At 41.8% G+C, this 22,475-nt stretch overlaps 1 protein-coding gene across 1 annotated transcript; it reads right to left on the bottom strand.

Annotated features, from left to right (window-relative positions):
* Positions 1 to 15,449: 15,449 nt before the first annotated feature.
* LOC125765568 (T-box protein H15-like) lies at positions 15,450 to 22,475 on the bottom strand. The gene is made up of 5 exons (XM_049430862.1): positions 19,103 to 22,475; positions 17,601 to 17,782; positions 17,361 to 17,491; positions 16,694 to 17,224; positions 15,450 to 16,603 (listed from the first exon to the last, which is right to left on the bottom strand). Exons 1-5 carry the CDS (start codon positions 19,425 to 19,427, stop codon positions 16,000 to 16,002), a joined length of 1,773 nt encoding a protein of 590 aa, XP_049286819.1. The 5' UTR covers positions 19,428 to 22,475; the 3' UTR covers positions 15,450 to 15,999.

Below are 22,475 nucleotides of genomic sequence, written 5' to 3'. Positions count from 1 at the left end.
GAGAAGCCACTGTCGAGAAGGCGAAAGCGAGGGTACCGATGTATGCATTCTGGCAGCGGAACAGGGATCCCGCGATCATTAATCATTTTGTAATTAATGAAAACAAACATATATCATCCTCATTAGTTAAAAAACATATTAATAAGAATTATTGATGATACTCGGGCATTCGATTTCGATCGAACGAGGCAACAACTGGACCGTGCACAATTCAGAACTGGCGTGGATATGTTCAATGGCAACGTGAATACGTTCACATTCTGTCACCGAGTCGGCCAAGTCGGATTCGTTGGCGTACCTTCGTCGTTTGAAATGCTAGAAAACTGGGCGCCGTTTTCATGCTGCTGTCGCGCTGCTTGCCGAATGATTTCAACAGTCACATTAAGCACCGTTGAAAGATATTTGCGGGAGAAAAGCAGGGTGGTAAGGAATCGAACTGCTTTAGATGATCGGAAAGCTACACTAAATGAGAAATCTGATACATGAGCTCTCTGGTACGTTTGATGTCATGGATTAGGAGTCCATTTTTCGTCACCTTGCTTTCAATATTAAGGAAACTTTGAACAAGATCTAAGAGAGTACCTTTGTATAATTATATAAATAAGAATTTTATAGGGTTTCTTTATAATTAACAATAGCAATGTGTTCATGCTGCACATTTACCGATGATCACTTGATACCCAAAAGAAGGAATATAAACATTCCATTAATTCAATCGGCTTACGTCCCAAATCAATTCGCTGCCCCCAGTCAAGAACAGCTGTCCATCGGAAAACACCCGCATCGTGCACCTTCCGTGGAGCTATCATTAATCAAATCGATTTCACTCGTTCGAAAGCGCATCTAGCAACAGCTCAATAACGTGCGCAAGGTTCGTTCGGTTCCGTTTCGGCGATCATGTGCGAGACGAGCATATTTGTTTTGTTCATCCTTCAACAAGTTCTCGAGTCACATTGAGTGCACAGAGAACTTCCTGGCTTTTCCCGAACAATCACACATGCGGCTTCGCGACAGGGGGTCGCTGGTGGTTCAGATTTTCCCAAAAACCAAATCTTGTCCATCCGTGTAGAACATCATTAGCCTTCGTCGGGTTCGGACGTTTGTCGTATCCTTCTCAGTAGCTCAGCAGGGTGGCCTGCTAGCGGACCTGTCGGGATGATAGTTTCTGGCCAATAGTTACCTGGTACAATGAGCTATTATTTTGCACCAATAGGAAAAACGCACGGTTAAAGTTTGTTTTTTCTTTCCACATTTGAAGAAGATAAATGATAGTGGCTGTTGTTCAGAGACTCATTGACGCAATCGTACGTTTTGCCTACTTTCAGAACGGTAGTCAAACTGCTCACACATCGAGCAAAGTTGTCGAAAGTACCTGTCACGGGAACAGCTGGACAATATCTTTCTTCGCCAAAGGTCAGTAAGTAGTTGTGCCATTTCTCCTGTTGCCAGCTCAACCAACGAAAAGCAAAGGCATCGGCGCAACTTTTGCGCTTGTCGTCACTTAGTGCAATAAAAATGGCCATCCATCAAACCGCAGCTGGTGGTGGTGCAATGGGTGTAAACAAAAAAAAGCCGCCCAGTGTAGTGTAATGCCACGACCTCAAATTAACTTATCTTGCCAGCAAAGCAAGACACGAGCGTTCTAACGAACTATTTCGCCACATTCCGTTCGCATTTTCGCTTGCTTCATTTAGCGCACAGAGAAATCGCGCCCGGTCGCTCATTTGCGATACGCTCAAGCCGCGTTCCGCAATTAGAGACCGACGACGGGTTGTCCCACAGCCGGTGCACTAGTGCCAGCGTCCGAGCCATATACGTGGACGTGTTGAAATGCATCTCGCAGCGTTGCGAATTTCCACGAGGATGCGCCGGGTTTTGGGCGCGGTGTTGGTAATTGGGCGTAAAATTCGCTCAAAAACCATTTCTCTGCGCTGATGTTAGCCGAGCCGATGATTGATTGAAGAATGGATTACAATTCTTCACCCAACCTTGCTGTGTCGTTCGTTTTGCTGTTTCGTGTTTCTTCTTACAGGAAATGCCAAATTGGAATGTCATCTCAGTATTCGTCCACCCTTCGTCCCCGAACTGAGCGATCGTTGGTGCAAAAATAAGTCTACTTACGATAGTGTTTTCGACCCATCTTTCGATGTGTGCAATTCCAAGGTTCATCACTCACGTCTGTCACACCTTCACGCACCGCTGAAGGTTGCACAAAATCACTTCAAGACCTAACCCCTGTTCGTTTCTTCCACCTATGATCCCCTTTTTGGGATGAGGCCACCAGTCGTGAAGATGTCGCTGCCCGATCCGAACAGCCAACGAAGCAAATAATTTGCAAGCCTGCAAGCTGCTAAACCGCCTGGCCAAAACAACAAAAAACAACAACCCAACGTAACAAAACTCATCCACAACACAATGCACAATGCGCAAAGGCGACAGAAAAATGCAACACACAAAACATCAAGTGCGATTTGTGATTGATTTGCTAATTGGGCGCCTACGCGTTGGACGAGGCACTTGGAAGGGCAGAACAACAAAAAAGAAAGAATCAGCCGCCGGAAGGTCTTCCTGGGCGTGCGCAGTAAAGCGACAAATTGGTTTCAGCCATTGTCTTTGACTGCTTGCGAATGAGACTTCCTCGAGAATTATAGGGAATAGGGTGTGAATAAATGGTTTTACAAGTTTGGACTAGCAACGCCATCCACCGGAATGGTTTTGTTTGTCTATGGTTTACAACTGTTTGCATAACCGACGCATGTCTGTTGTTGCCTTGCTTAGGGAAAGGCTTATACGTTTCGCGACACGTGTACAAATCAGATATTTTTTGAATTTCCATTTTAAAATGTTCTTGGAAATGTGTCCTTATTATTTATGATTTGTTAAATATCTGTCAGTTATCAATTTTTATGTACCAGAAAAAGACTAACACAATAATAAATAAAAAAAATATTCATCACATTTAGCAATTGGAATAAAATAGATATTGAAAACTCCATTTCAATTTATGACTATTCAATTTTTTTAATTGAAGATTTAAAAAAGCTTTTTTAGGCATAAAATCAAGTTATGCTCTACAAAGTTACGAAGCATACGTTTAAAAAACTTAGAGTAAAACAGAAAAGAATATCCAACTACATGTAATAAAATTCATTAAAGAGTAACACGCTTTTAAAACGATTTACATCGCGTTTTGACAATTTCTACTCATGATGTGAGTATAACAAGCGGAAAATATGAACATCATTGGCTTTCAGACAAATCAACATTGAAACAAAGAACTGTTATCAAAAACTACGAAAGCTCTAAGTACCAAATATTGGTCAATACTTTCGTCAGGCAAAGAGAGGTAATTAATGAACTCCATTTGTGCCTTCATTTAGTATCTTCACCTTGACTGGTGGTGTTTGTTTCTTCTAAAATTAACTTCCAACACAACTTCCAACTTCGACACAGTAAACGAAATTTCGATTCCATTCATTAGTTCCATCGAAACGCGATTTTAAATCGCTTCGCAACTTTTCTCCTTATCCCTCCCTTCTTTTGCTAACTTATCCAGTACATATCAGTGAGACTCATCGTTTGCCAGTGGTGGTTGGCGGATGGGAAAACTTGGGAAACCTCTCTTAAGGAAAGGGTTATTTGCTAAACGGTGGTCGAAATGGGCGGAAAATCATAAGGTCCAAATGAATCGTAAGGGTTCTACTGTCTACCGCACCGATAACGTGGAGGGAAAAGAGCAACCAATTCTATTACCCTTTGACTGTTTGAAAAATCGAAAGAGATGAAGAAATAAGCAAAACATGAAGCGAAAACGAGAAGCACTACCCGTTTCGACAGCAAAACGGAAACAGTTGCGAAAGCAATTCATTTTTAAATAACTTTGTCGCCAAGGGAATCGAAGGATTTTCCAGGACTCCTGGTACACCGTATTCCCCTCGCACTAGCCGGAAAACCCAATCTGTGAAAATTTCGTCGCAAAAGATCGATGCGTTTAGCAAAAGCGGTCCTGCGTCAGCTGAAAAAAAGGGACGAAACTGGCTGCTGACTCGGTGGAAATGAAGTGATCCATTTGGAACGATGTTATTTAAATGATAATTTCGATGTCAACATTTTATTTTATTGTCGTTTGCCGTACAGGCAAGTCCTAGCCTCGGCACTTGGTACGAGGAAAAACGGCTGGGATGGATTATAGATGGAAGGGTTTCGGGTTCGAGCGCCAAGTGTGAGATGGATAGAGTTATATTTGAAACATGCCGAAACGGACGGTTGTTTGGGCTGGGTGAGGGGACACTACCGTAAAGTGAGACGATACGTCTCAAAGAGGTTGATTTTTGTGGCAGCAGCCGAACAGTACATTACGAACATCTGGTTTTGATTGTTGAAGTTTTGAAGGAAAAAGTTATCCGAAAATCCTGCTCCCCGGACCGGGGTTTTTCGGCAGTTGATGAAAGGTTCAACGCAGGGCGTCAAACGAGCAACTTTTCGGTCAACGTTGCGAAAACTTGTGGCGTACGCTTGAACGCAGCAACCGGTAAGCGGACCGACGAAACGTACGAGGAGAACCATCTGTAGGTCATCGAAGGGGTCTAAATCTGCCATCATTAAGTGGATGTTGTCGTTTTTTCGGTGGGATTGACATCTTACTCCGTGACGCGATGGAGGTCAATTAGTTTTCATGGGTTTTATTTCGGGTTGATGGTGGTTATTGAAAGTAAAATTTGATACACACGGACAAGGTTTCGCATGGCCCATGCAATGAGGCAAGCGTGAAGTTGAACTTCTTAATGATTATACCGATGAAAGATAAATGACATTTTGAGACATGTTTTGTTTATTTAGTGTTTCATCTGAAAACAGCAGTTACTTTGCAATGTTTCTACTTAACGAATAATTTATACTTACTCGTAACTTACTCATTACATCGTAATTATTTTAACTACGACGATAGCCAATTTTGTAGTGAAAAAAAAAGAATATTTAAAAGAAATATTTTTTGTATTAAGAACCTTGCGTTGGTTAAACGAAATTAATAAGAAACTTTTATTTATAGCAATACGACAAGATCGTTCATCAAGACATAAATTAGTTCATTAATATAAATGTGACCTGAATATCTTGTTGGATCAGCAATTTTTCATTTTCTTAAAAAACAAAACATCAAAACCCATTTCAACCAAATTACGAACAGGACAGACTAGTTTGGTCACCTTATCCAACGTGCCCAACAGGCCGAAGCGAACCTCACATTGGGTGAAAAATTAATCGCTTTCAAATATTTTACCTCCAACTATTGATTGGTGATAGATAGCGCAAATTGTAGCTACCGATTCTCGCCCCCTGAATTGCTTCATCATATACGAGCCATACGATAGCATACTGGCGTCCTTTAGACGAGGCTGATGTGATGAAGAAATAGGTAAAATATTTCGAAAAATTCAAATTCCATCCACCCACCGGTCAAATGCGTCCACCAGTGGTCAGAAATGGCCAAAATATTTGTTCGGTTCGTTGTTTTCAAACGGTTTCTTCTTTTGCTCCAAAAGCCCGTGAGCATTCTCGCTTCCAGAGGAATGTCTGCAACACTTTCGAGATGGACTTCGTGCTTCGGTGGGACAATAAGCGGGAAACTTGACCATCGTAAAAAAAACCACCCGCCGTGACGATATTTCATCGCGCTGGATGGAAGTGTCCGAGACATGGAGTTGTTTCATAGACGTACAATGCAGTTGTACATGTGCGTGTGCAATAAATACCTAACGTGTGACTGTTACACGGAGGGTTCCAAAATTATACAACACGGCAACAGGCAACAATTTAAATGCGCTTCGATTGCCTAACATGTGGTTCGTCGATGTAATGGCAAGACTCTGGCCAGCTCATCTAAAGAGCTCATCTCATTACCAACTCATTCCTCATCGCAACCATTCTCACCCAAGTGGATTTCGCCTGCGTGTAAGACAGGGTTCTAAACAGTTCCATTCGAAGCGTTCGAGCTTTATAAAGATGAAAAAATAAACTCGAACCTTTCAACGGGTACGCGACAGACGGACGAGAGACCTTTGGCTAGCAGGCTACACCGATACTTCTTGGACCCCTGCCGATTTGTTTCGGGTGTCCAACGAATCTTCAGCGATCCGTCACTATTACCCGCGTCGGAGATGATTTTGGTGCGGGTTTGATAAAATTCAATTTCGAGAACCTTCGGTCGACCCTGCTGATCCAGCCGTTCGTCAAGCTGGGTGAAGTAATGAACTTCGAAACGATTGATCCGAATCAAGCACCTTACATGTGCAAGAAGTGTTCCTTGTTTCAACGGAGCTGAGTGACGTTTATCAATCTGTCAGACTGCAGGTCTTCTCTGAACCGGTGTGCAGCAAGTACACTCCACAGCGTTTTTTTTCCCCGCACGCGTACACCATCGAGGAAGATAAGAGTTTTTCTCTCTCCCTCCCCCTGATGTATCGTAACAGGACGAAACAAATGGGTGAAATAAATGTGCGTTAATAAATTACTCGGTTTGTTCGATTGTTTGTTTTCAATTTGTTTCCGTTTGACGTGTTTGTTTGTTTGGACGAGCGCGTTTGTTTCGGTTTTGTATGGTTGCTTTTTTTCAAAAGATACTTTTATGTTTTTTCACAAACGCACACACAACGTAAAGGACGTAACTGGTCACTACGCGATTCGTGCACCGTCGGCTGATGGATCGTCTCGCTCGATCGATCGATGGATGGACGAATTTGGTGTGGTTCGTTCTGGTTGTTCCAGGAATGAAGCTGAAAAATGGGTCCAATTTACAGGAATTTGTTCCACTTGAGCTGTACCAACCTGTTCGCGGGTACCCCCGGGGGTCACTTTCGGGGTCAAAGAGCGTCTTCAGAAGGCGCTTCATGAGCGGAAGGTTGTAGTTGATGGGTATGGGTATCCGTAGAAAATCCTTAAATGAAGGTGATGAACTGAGCACAAAGCCCATTCGCGTCACCGAGAGGGCTTAAACGAGTGTAAACGATGATTGGTGAGGAGCCAATTCCTTCAATAAGTCATCATTTACATCAGCGCTTCAATATGAGCACTTTTACGAGATGGGCAAATTAATCTCTATCTACAGGAATCTTCTTGGAATTTGCATTATGGATGAAGAGAATTTTGTTTTAATTAAATACTATTTTAACAATATGTTTGTTATACATATAAGGGAATATTCCTTGTCAATTGGCTATGACATAAACATTAATATACATATTTTTTTACTTTAAACCATATTTGAAGCAAAACTACTTTTAACGTCAGCCTGATCGTTTCATATTTCTTCCAGCAAGGATACTGTAAATGATGCAAATAGTAGGTATGTAATGTGAAAAACTACTCTCACGCCTCTTCTTGAGCTTGGGAATCAAAAATGCAAAATTAAAAAACAAGAAATTAGAAAAAAAGAAGAAACAGCAAAAAGCAAAAGAACGACAAACCAAAAAACACCAAACTTCATCGCGCTTCATCGCTCTCGGTGCACATAAATCTTATCCATTGGGGATCCTTCCGTTCTCCGTTCTGTTCGAAAGTTGGCCTGCTTATCGCGAACCGCCTACACGAACGCCTACCCTTGTGGACGGTGTAAGGACACACACGAAGTGAAAGTAAATGTATATCCCAAATCCGGGAATGTATATATCCCAAGTTATTCCCGAGTTTCGTAGGAAAGTGCACACATCCTGCAACGGAACCGTTTATCGAATGTCTTCAACAGCGTCGTATTTCACACCAGATGAGGATCGTTACCATTTCCCTCTGCATGTTAGCAATTCCGTTGTTATGTACGCCTTGTTTTTCAAAAAAATCTTCGCTTCAAAAAAGGCATTCAAAACACTTTTTTGTATTTAAAAAAATCCTAAACATTAAATCACACATTGTTAATTTTGTTTGAAAAAAATATCCTGCGAATTTTAAACCAATGCTGCACCCATAGAAACTGTGTCACAAGAAGTGTGTCAACTTACCAGCCAGCCTTTCATGTTAATAATATCCGACCAACCTCAACGTGCATAAATTCCCATTTTTCATCTTCTAAGCTTCTCCACGGATCTCACACGGTGGACTTTCCTTCCGACTGATGAACGGATGCAGGCACACGGTGCGCCAAGGCAGAGGTCGACGTGCAATCGCATAAATATTTCCGTTTCGTTGGAGTGTAAAATTTTAATAAGATCGCGTTTTTCAACAGCTTCTCTCGTTCGTTTTGGGAAGGTTTTTTTCACTTTGCTTGCATGGACATTTTTTTTGTTTGTTTACAAGCATTATTACCGTTTGAATGTGCCCTCACATGATCGTATGTTTTTATCACGTTCGTGTGTTTCTTGCCTGCTTCTGTGGATCGTTCCTATTTTTTTTTCAGGAGTTTTGTTCAAGATTTTTGATGCCGTAGTTTGTTGTACGAACCATTTCTAGTGCGGCCACACACGTCCTCACGCTCTCGTGGATGCACGCGCCCACCGACCTGCCCGACTGCCGCACTTTATGCTCCAGTAGCAAAGGAACGCATAAATTATGCCGATGAAGGGAATGCTGGGCACAATGTTTTGGGTGCGTTTGGTTTCGTATTTCGGTGCTGCACTTGCGTTATGGTTCTATTTTTTCACTTTTTTTCACTCTCCTTTAGGATCTCCTTGTTTCTTAGTTTATTGTGCTTTTTTTACTCTCCTGTTCTTAATATGCAATTAGACGAACCGCTTCCCTCTTGAGCTTCTCTTTCGCATATTTCTCGCACCCCATGTGACACTAGTTCTCATGTTTGACGAAGTTCTTCTATTCTTTGGTTTTGCCTTTACCAATTGCATTTCCTTCGCTCTAGTTCCGTTCCCACCTCCAGCATAGGCGCATCGATCGTCGGCTGATCGTTACTGCCTCAGATTTGTTTGTTTGTTTGCTTGTCGTACGGCGGCTAATAAATGTTCCCATTGTCGGGGTTAACATGCCTTTTTCGGTGTTTCGGCTTGGGTGGCACGTCGAGGGTGGCCCAATGAATGCGAGGTTGGAATGTGTGGTTCGTGATAATTATGACGTGCGATGTGTGATGCGAAATCGAGTCGTTAACTATCGAGTTTGGAGAGAATGAAATTGTTGCTTTGTAGAGATATGCCTTCGGCTTGACTGTGGTAATTGATTTGGTTTTTGGAATGATGAAATTTTTATTTAATAGAGAATAATATTTCAGTACGAGAAAACAAACAATTTGAACATTATTTTTTCATTTACATGACTTAATTTGAGAAGTGAAACAAAGTGCGAATAAGTAGCAAAACAAAAGTCAACTTTTTGGAATCACTAATATAAGTTCCTTTTTGTTTATTCGTGAAGAACGGCCCAGCCGTACTTAATTATATAATTTCCTTATAGCTTATAAATTACTATTAGCAGTAAAATCAGAAGCATAAAAAGTCCCCTTATACCATTAAGTGTTTGTGGTTAAAATAGGAATGTAAAAAATATAAAAAAAACAAAAAATAGATTTCAGTTATTTTTTTTGTTGAAGTAACAGGTATTATGATTTCAGTGTGCAAAGAAAGTTTGGATTAATGCAAATACTTTACAATATGAATTTAATTTTTGATACATTGTATTAATTTTGAAAATATATTAAATATAGTTCAGCTTTAAAGACTTATTTTTAAAATTTCTAATGGTTATCGAAATAAATATCGGTCCACGACTAATACTGCATTACATCATGAAGTTCAAGCTATCCTCATTCCCTCAATTTGTTTGCTAGCTCTTCCAAAATGCTCATAGAGAAAAGATTTACAAAATGTTATCATAAATTGAATAAGAGTTTCACAATGATGGTTTCTCACGCCCAAAAACTGCACTTACATTACAACAAATTATTCCCAAGCCACCACACAGCTTGATTCAATAGACAACCTGTCCTTCCTAGTTGGATAGCCGATAAATCAATCCATACCAGCCGACGACAAATGTACCGCGCACAGCACCGAATCAATTGATTCCGGTTCCCTTTCCGGCACTTGTCGATTCTCCCGGGCCGATGGTGTTTGGTTGATCGTTCCCATCAAATTTGCTAGCCACAGTGTGTCGAATTTGCGACCGAAGAGTGGTGGGAAAAACTCTCGCAAAAATCGATTCCGCGACTTGGGGAGAGGTTTCCCTCGAGAGAACATTTCCCATTTGCCAAGAAGCCACACGTCATCTCTGCTGAATCGCGTCCTGAAAAACAGCACGTGGAAAAATCGAACTCTTATCCATACACACACACACATAGAGACACATTTATTCTTTCAGCCTTTGAGTTCTATAGGAGGACGTGTGTACTGAAGGAAAACAATCATTCCCCTTGAGCGTGTGTAAAAGGGTGCGACACACAAACACACAGATACCCGGATCGAACAAAAAGAAATCGAGCTCAATTACGAAGTGCCACTTTACCGCTTAATCCTCGCAGAACAAGTGTTAGACATTAGCTAAATTGATATAATTTATCGCTTTCCGTTCGGTGTGTCTTGGGTTCATTTTTCCTGTTTCCGCGGCACCCGTTCACAGTACACCCCCCGTGTCCTTGTGCCCAACCAAACGACGGCAATCTTTTCTGCACCGAGGGATTCCACAATTGCTCTTTCAATCTTCCACCAGCTCACCCCGTACCCGTGGTATACCCTATATGTAGCTTTTCCAATTTTCTCACCCATCGTCGATAGGGATGGGTGCTGGTTTTTGTGCTGTTTCCGTATGTCCTTGCGCTGGTCCCTTCTTTTGGTATCATTTCACGCTTGTTACGACACCCGTGATTCGAGGCCGAAACCGAGGGGTTGCATCGATGTCCCGTCGAGTTTTGGTGTGATTTTTGGCTTTTTCTTTTGATAAAACAGTTGATTTTATGTTTCCATTCCCTGTCGGATTTGTTAGGACGTACGCTGATGCTGATCGGGGAAAGATCATTCCTGTGAGGTTTGTGTTTGTTCTGTGCCTCATTGTTTGTGTGGAAGAAAAATACAAAACGTTTGCATGGCAGTGGTTGGGGGGTTGGTACTTGATGTGGATTAATTGTTGGCTTATCTGTTAGCAATTGTTTATTGATTTCTAGGATATACTTAAGATTATTCTTTTTGATTAAAATATTACACATTTGTTTTTCAATTTTTACGTCAAAACGTTAAATCTGAAGCGAAAACTTGATATAAAAACCCGATTTTATACATATGATGAAAAAAATATAAATAAAAAATAAAAAAATCAAAACTAATTTATAAAGTGCAAATGCAAAACACATCAATGTTAATGAATTACGCAAAGTGCAAATAAAAAAATTAAACAAATGTACTAAAACCTCCATACACAGCATCCTTTTTGATTCAATCATTTACCCTGCACATAAACATTTGCCGTCAACGAGTGCTAGCTGAAGATAGTCGGTTCGCGTCAATGTGTTCACACTACAGACAAAACGGACGGCATTCTTAGGCACCACGAAAAACGCACATTCAGCGGACAGATGCGTTCGTTCGTCCATTCGAAGCGTCCTATCCCTTACGTACGTGGATAGCGATTGCCTACAATTTTTGTCACCTCATACCATCCAATTTGCTCGTCGGGTGCTAAAATGCACTTACCGAACCGCGACACGCTACGTTTCCACGTTACCGATTCGCAAAGGCGCCAAAGATTGCGTCCTAGTACGACCGACCGGGTAGCGATAAAATCTCAATTTCAGCAAATTCAACGCGTTTCAACATACGCGACAAAACCGGGAAGGCATATCGCTTGTGGACAACACCCTTACAAAAACTTCTCGGTTCATAGATAAATTGGATCCTTTCCATCGTGTTAGGACGAAATCTGGATGGCCCGGGTGCCTTTACGCATTGTCGACGCAATTTCTCTCCGGTCCTTTCTGGAGTTGCGACGACAAGTAAAGCAATTGCCATTCGTAGACAGGGCAGTGAACGGCCGTGGACCGTTGGTATTGGCCACGTCATCATAAAACTGCATCCACTTGCACCTTCTGCGCGAAGAATGTTTTTCGGTGTTGCACGGTGGCCTAACGCGAACGGGCTTATGAGTTTCAATGTACAACATTTCCTATCCTCGTTGTCGTTGGTCTTCTTCGCGATGAAACCGTACCGAACGCGTACTCAAGTCATCTCAACGACACATTTGCACGGCAATGAAACAGCGGTAGGAAATTTGGTCGCTTTTCCGGGAGAACACTTTTCTGACCATTGCGGTAAAAAGCACTGCAACATGCGGGATCCGGCAAAAATGGGTGGTCTCACGCTTCTAAAATTTATGAGAATCAGCGCGATAGCGAAAACAAAGCTTTCAGGTTCAACAGACCAAGTTGAAACATACAAACTTTGTTTGAGAAATTAAGAAATCTAAAGTTATTGATATTTATCATTCAAATTTTTATTTAATTACTATGCTGAATAATTGAAAAATTTATAATTTTTTTTTTTTAATCAATTCATCAAAAACTGGAAAACTACTAAATTGTGACGCTTTTGGAACACTTAGTTAGGAAAAGTTATAAATCATGATGTTTTGTTATTTATAACATTTTCTCTACCCTTTTTTTGCGTCAACAAAAAATGGCACAAATCCCCCAGATTTGCCTCATTTTATTTTAAAATTCTTTATTTATTTTGAAAACCGACTCGATTTGTCTTATATTTCATAATTTTTGCTACTCTTGCATATTTTTCGTTTTTTTATTATTTCTCACAACTTAAAGTATTTTTTAAACATCGTCTGAAAAGTAAAGCATCCTCATAACAATATCCTTACCAGTGTTTATCTGCCATTTTATTCAGCCACCGTATCGGATGGCCATTACCTTGATCACGACCATTAGGATGATGGTGACGATGCTGATGATGTTCGTTCCTCTTTACAGCGTCCAGGTTCCAGGTGGAACAACAGGGCAGCGATGTGTCACACGTTCTACGAAAAAAGGATGCTCCCAAACGCATGGACGAACGCACGCGGACTCACATCAAGGGCAACGCCCGGCCAATTATCTCACAGCCGGAGAGACTAAACTACTTCACGCTCGAATCATGAGCCTGATAAATTGGCAAGGACGGGCCCGACGATGCTCGAGGTCGCCAGAAATCGACACGTGACCAGACAAATTGCGGATAACTACGCGTACGGCTTTTGCCAGTTGCCCTGCTGCCAAGGATGCCCGTCAAACCCGCGGCAGGAAATTTGCGGATATAAGCTGACATTACCGATGCGACCCTGACGAAATGGACGACAACTACCCAGGGAAGGTCGCATCGTCCCGAGGAAAGGTGCATCGAATCGGAATTATTTCCCCCGACTTCGTACATCGGAGCATGAGATAGCTTCACGCCCAATGTTATCCTCAAAAGCATTGTCGTGGAATAGGTGAAGGATAGTGTTGTTATGTTTTTCCTTCTTTGCTTTTTCCTACTTGTAGGTCCCATAAAAATGTCCACGAGCCTGAAGATGGAACCGACACAAGGCTGTGCCACGTGCCACCGTGGGTGCGTTTTATGGTGAGTTTGCTTGTCTTTCTCCGTGTGTGTACCGTGCAAAGGGAAGGACAGGTTATTCGAATGGGAGACTTTTAAAGTCTCATTAATGTCTTCTCTCGGTTTCGGTTTTATCTGTTTCGCGTAGAAAGTATTTTTTGTACTAGAAGAAGCAATAGGCATTGCTACACGGCATAACGTTCTTGCAGTTCCCGTTAGCGTCAAGGCTGTTCTACGAAGACATTGCAAGGACACGGCAAGAAATGGTTTGGCCATGGTGGAAAGCAAGCGATCGGTCCGTGAATAGGAGACAGTAGAGGTGCACACACGTTTTGCGTGCCGTACCTTGTCATCAAAGGACCTTGACTTGTTGTGCTAGGAAGGTCTAATTGTAATGTCGATCATTTAAGCAAGAAAGTAGCTGATGAGTATATAGGTATGAAATTGCTCGAGTAAACAAAATCATATCCCAAAACACGTAAAAGTTTGTTTAACAAATTACTCAGAAGCTCAGTGGGTGATAAAGCAATCGATGGAAGGTGAAGAGCGCAATAGTAATAAAACGTTTAAGTCATATTGCTAATTGCTTTTTGGATTTTTGAAGAAAATTTCTGTGAACATCAGATGTCTTATCTATGTACTGTGACAGATTGTCGAAAGAATGCTTTTAGAACATCGTGAAAGTGTATATGATTTTGTGATACTTTTTTTCAATTTCTGTTGTTTATATCAAGGTAGAACAATTTTCAATGCAATCCAAAGTGTTGCATTTCTGTAGGACATCAAGAATTGAGTTCATCGTCAGTCTTTTGTTATGATGTGATATTATTCTTCTGAAAATTTTGATTGATTTTTCAATAAGTTAGTTAGTACACATCACGATGCTTAGGTAAGGATTATTTAATGTTTATTTGCTTCAGAAGTATTCTATTATAAAACATCTCTCAGCTCAAACAGAGGAGATCTAAAACTTATACTCTCATCGGTATTTGTTCGTCTTGTTCATATGTGGCAATACTACTTCAAGAGTTTTGGGCTGGCATTGCTGGACTTCCTTGACTTTATTTAACCGTAGCAGGATAGTCAAATCTTAGTACACGGGTATGGTAAGGATGGGATATGATATATGTTCCTGTTGTGTAAAGACCTGTTATCAGTACTTGTACTAATACATAATCACCGTAACATAAATATGTGTATGCAAGCTATATTTTTATTGCTCTCAAACGACTTTTATTAGCAAAATAACAGTTTTAAACAATTTTTTTTAAACTTAAGATGTTTTAGAAACGCCAAAGGACAATAAATACGATTATTTATTAAGGATATCGGGCCAGCCCGGTGGTGCTTGCAATAAACAGCGACGGTTCCACACGACAGGACTAAGTATCAAATCGCGTCTGGATCGCTCCCCCCGTAGAAATAACTGAATATCCGGTATGGTAAAAATAAGTGTAGTAAGCCAGAAATGGGTGGCATGACCTTTCAGGTCGTTTAACCAAACCAAGATAGATATTAATTCACTTCTTTTATTCGTTTAAAATTCGACTCTTTTATTCCTGCAAACATGAAATGTATTTAATCACAAATAAAGGCAAATAATATCCTTATAATCATGCGGAAATCTAAATACGACAGTGAACGTAAAGAAAAATTTGCTAAACAGATTATTTGTTTGGAATATACATCGGGTAAATTCGGGGCGGCCCGGTGGTGCATGTGATTAACGGCGCCCGTCCACACGGCAAAACCGAGTTCAAATCCCATCCGGACCACCCCCCCGTAGCATGGACTGATTATCCTGAATAAAATAAATCTTGATACGGCCAGGCCGTTCTAACCGAACAAAAAAAAAAAACAATTCGGGTAAATTCAAATTTAAATATCAATCAGTATTTTCTTTCTTTTCTGTAGTTTCAAAGCACATGTAAGATTAATACACCAAGATACATTTCTATTGGCTATGATTTTTAAATAATGATTTTATTTTTCATATGATGTATGATTCGCGATCAGCGCTTAACGTGCACCTTAGTGCTATGTACAGAAAGTATGACAGTATTTACATCATTCAACTACAATCACCTTCCACAAACGCAGTGTAAGGACAATGCTTTCTATTTTCATGTTTTTCTACCCATAAAACTGCCGTGGTGAGCTGTCGCTGAACGTAGAAAAGGAAAAACAAAAACGATTCTGCGCGCGAATGACGATTAACATTGGCTACGAGATGGTTATGTTAATGCTGCTATAACTAATCATTACTATAAACAACCACTATAAACGAACTCACTAAACTCAACTGAAGCCTCTCTAGTGTGCACACTAATACTAATACACTTTCCGCGGATGCGCTCCTCCGGACACTATCACGAGTTGTTTGTTTTTTTTTCTTCCATCGTACAGCTTCCGTTGGTTCGAGCGAACCAATCAAAGCCATAAACACACACACACACACACACACACGCACACATACACACAAAATCACACAACAGATTTAGTGCGAAGGAGATCGAGACGATCCGGGTGAACCGGACCGGGTGGCAGGCGAATGGTGCGGGTGTCCCGGGGTGGGTGCAGGCGATGAAGGATGCTGCGGAATCTGGTAGGGTGTGAAGCGGGCAAATGATTTCGGTCGCACTTCCGGTGAAACCGATGGTCCGGAGGGGGGTGCGGCAGAAGGTGATGAGGAACTGGATCCACCGCCGGAGTTGGCGGCGGCTGCAGCAGCGGCAGCCGCAACAGCAGCTGCAGCGGCCACTCCCTGCATGGCCGGAGTGTGTGCCGGCGGTGGTGCAACGTTTGGCAGGAAACCGGGGGGCAGCTGTGTTGGCCATTGGCTTTGCCACAGGGGCCCAAAGTTAAGACCAAAGTTTGGTCGCTGGTGATAAAGTTGTTGGAGCATTAGCTCGCTGTACGCCGCCGATGGATTGCCCCAGAGATGTAGCTGTTGACGGGCCTTCTCCAAAAGCACGGACGGATCGTTGGATTGCATCGAGGGTGGGCCTCCGGCGCCTCCCAACTGTGCCATCACTTGGTCCGGGAACAGACGCAACGGAGAACGCAGATGCTGCTCGAGAAGGAACGATTCCATGGGATCACTGTTTGGAGGAATACAAAGGGAGTTATACATCAGAATGAATCCTTGGGAAATCTAAAGCCATTTGTTGTTTTCTTGAAGATTAACTTACCGATCGAAGTCATTTAGTCTTGAAGAATCGCGGAAACCCTTGGCGAATGGGTTCGAGTCGATTTTAAGCTTCGTTATTAGCTGGTTCTGGTACGCAGTAACAGCCGTAAAGATCGTCTCCGGAAAGACGAACGTTTTGTGATCAAGCTCCTGTAGTTCGGCCGGACTCGTAGGAACGGATTGGTTCGGACCAATCCGCACCAGATGAATGCGTGGCTGATAGCGATGCATGGAGTTGAGGACGATCTGGCCCGTCTTATCCATCTCGTTGTTGGTGAGCTTGATCTTCTCGAAGGAAATCACCTGCCGTCGGAGAGCATCCGGCCCAAGTGGAGTGTCCGGGTGGGAGTAAAGTCGGGCGGGTGGTGGTGGATCAGCTTTCCCGGCCACAAGCCATGCCGAACGATGGTAAGCGTAACGATAGCGACGGTTATCCAGGGGAATGATATCAAGCAGTACGGCGTATCGATCGGCAGCAGTTTGATGACGCATTGGACCGGAAAACGAGACGCGAACTGTTGGAAACATACGTCTGAAGGAAATAAAAAGTCGATGAAGCAAACGAAAAAAACCTTAACTTTCCAAAAACTGCTTTAAAGATCCAGTAAATTTCTGGAACCAGATTGCAAAGGTTATACAATTTATTGTATATAAAGATAGTCTCTCACCTTCCAGTTTTTGTGATAATCATTTCCGTGCCGAGCTCGTTGAATTTGTCCCACAGCTCTTTCGTTTCTAGGTGACACTGAACCGGTCGCAGATCCTCCGAATTGCATGATCCAACAATTTTTGGTGCTTTCTATCAAGAATCAGAGAAAATGAATAAACCTCATCAAGATTAGTTTTCTGATCGTTAAAATAGTTCTTCAGCATCTCATCAATCGACTTCAGATGGCCATAAAGCGTACCTGTGCGATCTCGGGTGACAGACGATCTTCGTCGGATACGCTGGCCGGTGTGGAAGCCGTTCGCGAATGTGTTTCACGCGGCTGTTCTGTGCTTTCTTCCGAATCACTACAATCTTCCACATTGACGTTGATTTCCTCCTCGGTTACCTCCGACGAACGTTCCGGAGTGCGCGAGCGGGGTCCTATATTGGGTGTGGAGTGCATTAACGCAAGGAAAGAATTAGATTTGTGATGTTATTTTAATCTATATCGAAAAACGATTAAATGATCGAAACGATCGCTTCAGCGAGTAAACGTGCTGACCGTTGTTGCCTGACGTTTGGTGGCTTGAAATAGAATACATTATGATCGGGTTGTAATCTGAGCTGTTTAACGCAAAGAAGGACGATTGCGAATTCGATTTTATTTTACGTTTATTGCTGAATACTATCGATAAACATTGCCATAATTTACCAATAGATTTATGTCGCGTGAAGGACATTGGTTTGAAATAATAGGAGTTTAAAAGCTTAATATAAGCTTGAAAAAACATCTGTTTGAGTGATTCAGTAACGGAACTGACAAACAAATGTTATTATAGCTGTTTTTCCAGTTCAGCGATAAAATGATTTATTGTACAGAAAAACTGTGGTAGGGTTATTGTTTTTTTAAATGTATTTCCTCAATTGATGAAAAAAATGATATTGTTTAGATAATCAAATAGTAGAGCAGTCAAACCAATGACGAAGAAAAAAAGAATTGTCTTTTGAAGAAATGGAAATGCAAATATTTGTATAAAAATCACAAATTCATTAAGAAATTTAAATAAGCATTTCTGTGTTTATGCCAAACCAAACTGTTTGGTTCCATTTAAGAACTCAATTAATTGCTCACAATCATTCGATATGATGATATTCTTTTTAAATTTAAGTTTATGAAACTTTGCTTTTTTTATTCAGATAGAACGGCCTGGCCGTATTGATATTATGAAACATTTCTTAACAGACAAAAAACACTTGTAATTTTTTTTTCATCTTTACTTTTATCGTAATAAATCGTTACGAATAATGTCGAAGCTTGATAAATGAAGCTTAACAAAAATAGATGGAATTTAATTATTTTGTTTATATTTAATTATTATCGCATTTAGTCGTATTGTCATGGAATTTAATTAGCAGATTCAACAAATTGTTTATTCTGTGTATTATTTGTATAAATATTACTGTTTTACATTCGGAATCTTGCAACGAATAATTCAACGATACCGAATGTTTATTCAAACGACGCAAACCGACGCATTCGCAATACCGTCGGCTACCCCGTACCAATGAGGTTCGGTTTCATTTCCATCTTTTCGCCCTCGGTCTTTACGACGGGGTATAAAAATACTCCTAAACGAGATATAATCGTCCTGTCCGAGACAAACATCCAGCTCCCTAAATACTGTTGATTTTACAACAAAACGAAAGGCTCGCTTCGCACAGTACAGTGCAGGATAATAAAATGCGCCCAGGGAAACTTACGATAATTGCCTTCCTCGATCCGTGTGTTGGCCGCCGGTGTTGGGTCGCTGCTTGCGGTTGTGTTGCCGACTGCATTGCTACCGTTGTTGGCGTTACCGTTTCCTTGTGCCATGATGGCCGCAATCGAGAAGTTCGTTGCACTTTTTACCGCCGTCAGGGCGGCAGCCGCCTGCACCGCCGCCACCATTGCTGCGGCCTGCGAGTGAGGATGCTGCGGGTGCAGGGGATGGTGTGGGTGGTGGTGTTGGTGATGCGGATGTGGCACGGGCTGTTGTAGCAGATGGTGCGGATTGTGATTGTTGCCGTGGGCCGCCTCCAGTAGCATTCTCCTCCAAGATTCGTTCACGATGAGCTCGTGTCCGTTGCTCAATTCACAATAGTTTTTTTTGTATCGATCTAATTGTCAACCAACTACCACAAAAGGTCACTGAATGTGCTGGCAAAGCAATAGGTTTCTTCAATTCCACCAAAAGGATATTTTCGCTATCATGTGGGCACTGATATGTTTCAAATTTTCACATGCACTAAAGCACCAGTTTGGCGTTCCACTAAACTGAACTTTACTAAAATTACACAATGCTGGTTGTTGTTTTACAAGTACATTGTTCACTGTTCCAACCTTCACAAACGATTATTTAACCTTGCTGCATTCGATTCGCGTTCCGATGGATGGTCTGATTCGAGCGACTGTTTTCCAAGACTGTGACTTCCGACTTGACTCCGGTCCGTCTCGAGCGTGCTGGTAACAGCAGAGAAATGCAACTACACTCACACACCGACACTTCGATTCTCCTCACGCAAAGATCGTATCGAATGCAAACGTGTGGGCACACAAAACCGTGGTCGAGGCGCGTACGAACGGACTGACAACTAGTTTGGAACTAAATTTCATTCATCATCGCCAAGGCATTCAAACCTTCGCCAACGTTGCCTTTGTGTGGTACAGCATAACACACGACGAAACATAACTGCACACATGCGAGCGAAGGGGAAACAACCATACGAAACGGTGTGAAAAGAAATGAGCAAAAAACTACCCTTAAAACTGGTTTTGGCTTTAGACTCCGCCCACTGTTCGGCATCGAGCACGCGAGCGCTCTATAGTGAGATGTGTTAAGCGAGTACACATTCTCACCCCCTTCTCACACTGTTGGATTTTGAGTCTGGTTTTCCATTTCTTCTCACCGGTGAGCAGGGTTGCTGCTCATTTAAACTGTTTTCCCTTATTTCATCATTCTGCTTCCATTTCGCTCCTAAAAAGAAAGAGCAAATGGAACTCTCGCGAATGAGAAGGAATATCTCTGAGTACAACTATTTAGGAAAAATGCACACAAAACCCACACACTAACACATCGGAGCAGAAGACAATTTGTGAAAGGACCTTCGCACGCAATGCTGTGGGTTGCTTAAAAAGCAATTTATTTCTCATCCTGTCCACCGTCGTTCGGTTCCGTAGCTCGTTTGGGATGTCATTTTGTCGCCTTTCACCACCGTTCTTGGATGGTCCCGGATGGGTGACTGGGAGAAGATCCGTCCGCCGTCCGTGTCCTTTCCGCGTCGCTCGAAAGGTCGGGAGAACTCATTTTCTTCATTAGTTTAACTCGTCAGCGGTGGTTCGTAAGCTTCCAACTGCGACCGGATGGTGGTGAACGTTATTCACATTTTGAAGTCGTTTGCAGCAGCTTGGCGTCCGGTGAAGTTGCTTGTTTTATTTTATTTCGTTTTTTTTTTCTTTCGCTGCCTTATGCATATGGTTTCACGGTGTAGAAGTATGGAGAATTTCTGTGGTTTATTTTTCCCGCTCGTAACCAGCATCACGAGCTTCATCTTGCCACCGCCGTCTGGGTGTCTATCTTATGATTGTTTTTTCATAAGTCTCATAGTCTTATTAGCACAGGCAACGACTCTCAGTGCGCTTCGTTGAAAAGGTCCTTCAATGTTTTCTTGTGTCGATTTTTTGTTATGCATAAAGTAAAACTAGGAACAGAAAGGACCTTGCACAAGGGAGAAAAAAAAAGATACTGGAATGAACGCACTCCCCAGGTGTTTCGTATCCAAGGGCGAACATTTCTATGATAGTTTCTTTTTTAGACCTTATGCTCAGTACCATAAAACAGCACGTAAAAGGCCGCAAGCGTTTGTTTGCCAACAATTTTCAGCGGGAAGCGAAAGGATGAACCATCCATCCCCGGAGAGGTTAAGGGACGAGACAAACATTCCAAGCGCAAAATCACACGGAGCGAAGCGAATGAGATGTTTCGGAAACAAAACTGTTGATAAGAAAATGTTTACCACTTGTCTGGCGGTTACCAGTGACACCATTTCGATACGCTTTCGATACGTACCAACCGGCTTTTGTCGGTTATTATTTGATGTCGGTGTGTTCGGTTTACAAGATGGCGATTTCTCCCTTCGGCTGATAGTAAGCAGATTGGAAGATTGAAGTTTCGGGCACAACCGATCGAATGTTGATTTAATATTAATATTTGTACACGAAAGCCCCGGGCGTTCCAGCTGATGAGTGAGTAATGACTTTATCCAAGGAAAAGCTTTAAAACAACAATGGAACGTAGCTGAAGGAAGCAATAACCTCTTTTTCTCGCTGCTAAGAGTATCGTTCTCAAAGACAAACGAGTTCCCCCATCCAACCCGTACGTGGCTGATTGAATATCATCAACACGTCGTGCCTTCGTGCGCACGGGTAATTCAGTGAGTAAGGACCTTCCAGCGCTGGTTAGTCCGAGCTTTCAATTCAGTAATTATCCGCAAAAGGTCTTACCCTCGCACTTGCTCGTTTCTGGTTGACGAAACAACTGAACCTGCCTGTATCAAGAAACGTGTGAAAAATAATGTGCCAAGATGTTGCACTCCTCTTGCATGGTCGTGCAAAACAAGTTTCACTATGGCATCGTCATCGAAATGCAACCCAATCGCAAACTATCTACTATGGATGGAAAATGATCAGCTTCACACCGGTAACTAAGTATGTACGACCAAGGTGATACGGTGTAAAAACCTGTCCCCTAATTGACTTACTCAATCATGAAGTTGAGATATTTTCTAATAAATTACTTATCATTTGCAGCACCCGGTGTCCGGTTGGATTTGGTTCTTTACTGCTTTCGATGGGGGTACATCGACTTGGGCCGGTTCGTGACAAGTAATCATAATGATTTTAATTAGATTAACAAAATAAACACTTTATATTATAATTTAAACAATATCCATTTTTTTCACTATGTGATTCGCCATTATAAGCATGTAGTAATTGATATTTTCATTTGTAAGTAGAAAAGTTTGCTTAAATTGTGTTATAAAATGTGATAAGGCACTGAAGAAAATATAAGGCTTTATAATTACTAAAAAAAAACAT

The sequence above is a fragment of the Anopheles funestus genome, chromosome 2RL (genome assembly GCF_943734845.2).
Source record: "Anopheles funestus chromosome 2RL, idAnoFuneDA-416_04, whole genome shotgun sequence".
Classification (NCBI taxonomy): domain Eukaryota; kingdom Metazoa; phylum Arthropoda; class Insecta; order Diptera; family Culicidae; genus Anopheles; species Anopheles funestus.
Note: the sequence above shows the minus strand (reverse complement) of the source record. Positions and strands in the feature narration are given on the sequence as shown.

What these genes read in the sequence shown, in the direction of transcription:
- LOC125765568 (XM_049430862.1), bottom strand. Translation starts at nt 19,427, where the DNA reads ATGCTACTGGAGGCGGCCCACGGCAACAATCACAATCCGCACCATCTG. An exon ending in ATTATCACAAAAACTGGAAG is followed by an intron (nt 17,225 to 17,360) that starts GTGAGAGACTAT and finishes TATTTCCTTCAG; the next exon opens with ACGTATGTTTCCAACAGTTC. An exon ending in AGACTAAATGACTTCGATCG is followed by an intron (nt 16,604 to 16,693) that starts GTAAGTTAATCT and finishes TCCTCCAAACAG; the next exon opens with TGATCCCATGGAATCGTTCC.